We start from the raw sequence: 4,482 nt of genomic DNA, 5'->3' as shown, positions 1-4,482 counted from the left end.
CTTTTTTTTAAACTTAAACTCATTTCCTTTCCTGATTCCTTTCACTGTCCTTGCAAATACAGCAACATTTGATTTACCACCACCTACACAAAGAGATCAAACCTTCACATTTGCCTGGATTTAACCACCTCACACACCGCAGGGAACGGGCTGCCCTCTGGCACCAGCTGGCACCTGGTGTCCCTGTCCCCTGTGTGTGCCCCCATCTCATCCATGGACGATGCTGGTCACACACTGACTCACAAGGCTGCACCATGCAACCCAGCCTCCACAGTGTCAGGTTGGTGGTTGATCTCTGGAGGGGACAAACCCTCTCTTTGGTGTCAGGAGCTCCTCTGCCCACTCTGGGCACAGGGAAGGGGCAGCTCTGGCATCCCCCAGCACCCTCCTTGCCTTGTCCCTCCCAGGGAACTGAGCCTTTTTTGGCTCCACTCATCCTTTGGACGTTCTCCTGTGGCTGAAAAGGCGCTGAAGGAGCTGGGGGCAGCTCAGTAGCATCTCAAGGGGTTCTGGAAGTGCTCTACTGGGGTTTCCCCATGGATGCTCCTGATAGCAGGGTGGGCTTTGGGACAAGACAGTGATGTCCAGGTTCCCACCTCCCAGGGGTGTGTTGTGCTGCTCGTGCCATCAGATCACCTGCTGGGAATCAGCCTTGGGGAGCAGCACACTGATGGGGCAGAAGGGCGCCCTGGCCCCAGCACTGGCATCTGAGCACCCCATCCCTTCAAACCCCAGGATGGACCAGTGCCCAAATCAGCCCTGGAAAGGCAGTGATGCCAGAGAGCCACAGGACATCGTGCTGTTCTTTGACAGCCCCAACAGTCTTTAAAGTAAAAAAACCACAACACGAATCTCCGCCACACAAAATCACACCGGAGCCCCCAAAAGTAAAGCTCATAACACCAGCGAAGCATCGTGCTTCATGTGGGGCTGGGTGGGAGAGGCAGGAACTGGGGGAGAGGGAGGACACACACACACGCACACACACATGCACGCACGCACGAGTTTCACTCATGCTTGAGGTAGAACATTGCTTTCAAAGGTTTGGAAGTGCTTTACATGGGAACGACGACAAGGAAGCCACCAAGGTGGCGGGTACAGAGCGTGACTGCTGAGGTAGGACCATGCTTGTACTGACCAAGTGCTATGCTACTTGTTTGTTTGAACACGAAGGAAGACGCAGGTATTTCTGCTTCCCAGAAGACATTCATTCCGGTTGAGGTAGGTTCTGAGTTCAGTCGGTTGTCTGTCCAAGTCTTTCAGTAGCCCTCAGGCATCCTTTGACACACACACGCACTCTTTTTTTTTCCTTTTTTTTTTCATATTATTTAGAGTCAATCAGCAAAAAAAGTATCCTGAGAAATAGCAAAAGTGTACAAAATCATCAAATCCACGGAAAGACAGCCTTCCTGGGCCTCAATTTTTGGAGTCAAGTTAGAAGGATTTTTCCAAATCCAGTCTTCTGGAAATAAAAAATAGATCCAAAAAGTAGTTCTAAAGCTGCTGATCAGGAAAAAGTCTGGGATGCCAAAAGATGGGGCTCCACCATATCCCCAGTCTGTCAGAGACTGGAGAGTTTGCCAAACTCTGCCAAGGAGTCTGTTACGTAGCAGCTGTGGGGAAAATCCATCATGACCAGTCTCCAGAGAGCCATCATTGGAAGAAACACATTGAGAGGCTCAAGAGAGGTCAGAAAGATAAACTTCACAGAGTTTCCAAAAGGCTGTATACATATATATATATTTATATATATATATAAAAATAAAGCAAAACAAAAAAATAACAATCAGACCGTAGAAATCTTCAATTGACCTGAGATTGACAACTCGTAAAGACATCACCAGCCGTGGGTTTGGTTTCTGGTAACTCCTACAAGAGGCTTCGAGTCTTGGCAGTTTTATCCTTCATTGGCAGGACCATGGTCGAGAGCCGGAGCAGCAGCACTGCTGCCATGGGGGTTTTTTGGGAGGGGGTCTGGCTGCTCCTCAATGATGCTGAACTCATCCAGAGGGAGTGTGGAGATCTGGGTTTCGTCATGGGGGGCTGACAGGCTGTGAGCCGACTGGGGAGAGAGAGAAGGGACAATGCAGTGACAGTGACAGCTCCCTGATGCACAACCAGGTGTGCTCCCATCCTGCTGGACTTACCGTTATTCCCTTCTCCTGCTGCTCCTGGGATGGGGATGCTGGGAATAACCTCTCCAGCTCGTTCATATCCAGCTGCTTTCCATTCAAGTCACGGTCGTCCCTGTCCCTACGAGTGGCCCCGTTCAGGACAAGGCCCGTGGCACTCCGCTGGCTCCGGGGGATCTGAGGGGTTGACAGCTGCTCCTGCACATTTTTGCACATCAGCAGCCTGAAAAATAAAGAGATGGAACCTGAGAGTGAGAGAGGTGGTTCATCCTCTTCCTTCCCCCAAGCTGGCATCTGCCTTATCCCTGTTCTACATTCCTTCATCCTTCAATCCATCCTATAAAGTCTAACATTGCACTGGGGATGTGAGACTGGTACCCACAGTACCCAGGACCACCACCCCTTGTGAGCAGTGGCATGAGCATCCCTACCTTCCTCGGTATCCAAACATAAGGAAGAGGATGCAGAATATGATGCATGTGACACCAATGTGGATCCCGATGATGATGCCAGTTGTGGAGGTTTTATTGTTCTGCTCATCCTTCATGCAGTCACAGGGAGGATTCAGCACTGCTAGGAAAAGGAAGAGAGGTCAGTGGTGCTACTCTTCTATTGCTCCTCGGGCTTTTGTGGAGCCCAGAGCCAATGTCAGAGCCTTGGGCAGTGCTGGCAGCTATGTATGGGAAGAGTAGCAGGGGTTTGCTGTCTGTCTATGCACCTCGCTTGCTCCCAGCACCCCAGAAAGGGAGACAAAGCAAGCACAGGACTGGAATATCTGGCTACTGTCATTAGACACAATTAATGAAAAAAACCCCACTCTGATGTTAATTTTTGCAATATGCCATGCTAAAGTGGGAGGAAAGAGGCAGCCACCACACCAGAGCAGGCTGAAACCTGATGGAGTAGACAAATGCCAATGAGATTAGTATTTACTCCAGCACAGACAGAAGAGTAATAACTATCTCTTGGAAGATATTCCCACTGGAGGCTTAAAAGGCTTCCAAGAGCAGCAGGATGTTTTTTACACATAGATGAATATGAAAAGTGTGATCATTTAAAAAATTCCCTCTAGAGATTTCTCCTTTGCTGCCACTTAATACAGGGCTCATGCTCTGCAGCCATTTCTCTTTCCAAAGCCACATGTCCTCCCATTTGACCAGTGAAGGCCAAAATATCCAGGAGAGCTCCAGGAGAGCGGAGATGCTCAGTGCACCACATCTCACCTGAGGATGGCAGCTGGTACCTTCTGCATAGGGGCTTGTTCATGTTCATAGCCTTGCCTCTGTCCCAAGTTTAGGGGACAAGCCTGGCATGTGCAAAACATTTGGTTTGTCTTCTCCCCATTGGTAAAAAAACCATCCAGGTGCTCCCAGCCCTGCAGAGTTTTGCCTCAGCATTATTTGTGATGCTGAAAATAACTGAGTGGCTGAAGGTGAGATGAGAGTGATGACACAGGGGGCACACAAGATGTGTTTGGCCTCACCATCTTCCTGCAGAGCTGTTTCCCAAAGCAGCACTGAGACCCAGGTCCCATCTCACCTGTCCTCTCCACAGTTTCCCTCAGGGACACGAAGCGCACAGTGGAGTTTCCGTCCCCGTGCTGGTTGTAGGCGAGGAGCTTCACTTCGTACACCACCGATGCGTCTGCCCAGGGGACACAAGAGGGACAGTTCAGGTTAACCACGAGCCTTATCTCCCCCACTGATGCTTATCTGGGAAAAGAACATCTTACCAAATACAAGATGCTGCAAACAAGTGCCTGTTGCTGGGAACACACCCACAAAACCTGGGGGCGAGCTGCAGAATTTAGGCTACACATTCGAGCTCTCTCCTGCTAATCACTACGAGGTGGGAGAGGACATGGATCAAGGTGTCACCATACTCACCCAGGTGGGTAATGTTGTAGGCTGTGATGTTGCTGGCCAGGAGCACTGGACCTGTGTACTGGGAGAGGTGAACTTTGCGGTAATAGAGCTTGAAGCCTTCGTGCTGGCCCAGTTTGATGGAGGGCTCCCACGTTGCCTGCACGGTGGTGCTGTTAATGACTTTAATAAAAAGGGATGGCATGGCTGGGACTGAAACAGAGAGAGAAAGACAATGGGTTGCATGTGCTTTTTCAGTCTGGATGATGATAAGTTCCCCAGAAGCCTTTCCCTGCAGTCACAGCAGCAAAGAATGTGCCAGCTGAGACTGAGAAAAATCCAAGCAGACCAGAGTCTGGTTTAACAGCTCTGAACTTCTTCAGGGAGCCGCAGGAGTTTGCAAGGATTCCCTCTGCTCAAATGAGCAAGCAGAAGCTACTTTTACACTTTGGCTGCAATATGATGCTCAGTCTGGCTGGGTCAGGGCA

At 50.1% G+C, this 4,482-nt stretch overlaps 1 protein-coding gene across 1 annotated transcript in view; it reads right to left on the bottom strand.

Moving 5' to 3' along the window:
- Positions 1-1,342: 1,342 nt before the first annotated feature.
- IGDCC3 (immunoglobulin superfamily DCC subclass member 3) overlaps positions 1,343-4,482 on the bottom strand; it is a 95,347-nt gene continuing 92,207 nt past the window's right edge. Inside the window, exons 10-14 of the mRNA XM_079317971.1 lie at positions 4,019-4,207; positions 3,672-3,776; positions 2,564-2,702; positions 2,148-2,355; positions 1,343-2,062 (exon numbers count right to left, since the gene is read on the bottom strand). Coding sequence (XP_079174097.1) covers positions 1,898-2,062; positions 2,148-2,355; positions 2,564-2,702; positions 3,672-3,776; positions 4,019-4,207 — 806 coding nt within the window. The 3' untranslated portion in view covers positions 1,343-1,897. The remainder of the gene's footprint in view (positions 2,063-2,147; positions 2,356-2,563; positions 2,703-3,671; positions 3,777-4,018; positions 4,208-4,482) is intronic.

The sequence above is a fragment of the Erithacus rubecula genome (assembly GCF_903797595.1).
Source record: "Erithacus rubecula genome assembly, chromosome: 14".
Taxonomy (NCBI): domain Eukaryota; kingdom Metazoa; phylum Chordata; class Aves; order Passeriformes; family Muscicapidae; genus Erithacus; species Erithacus rubecula.
This window is presented reverse-complemented; position numbering and strand designations above follow the sequence as displayed.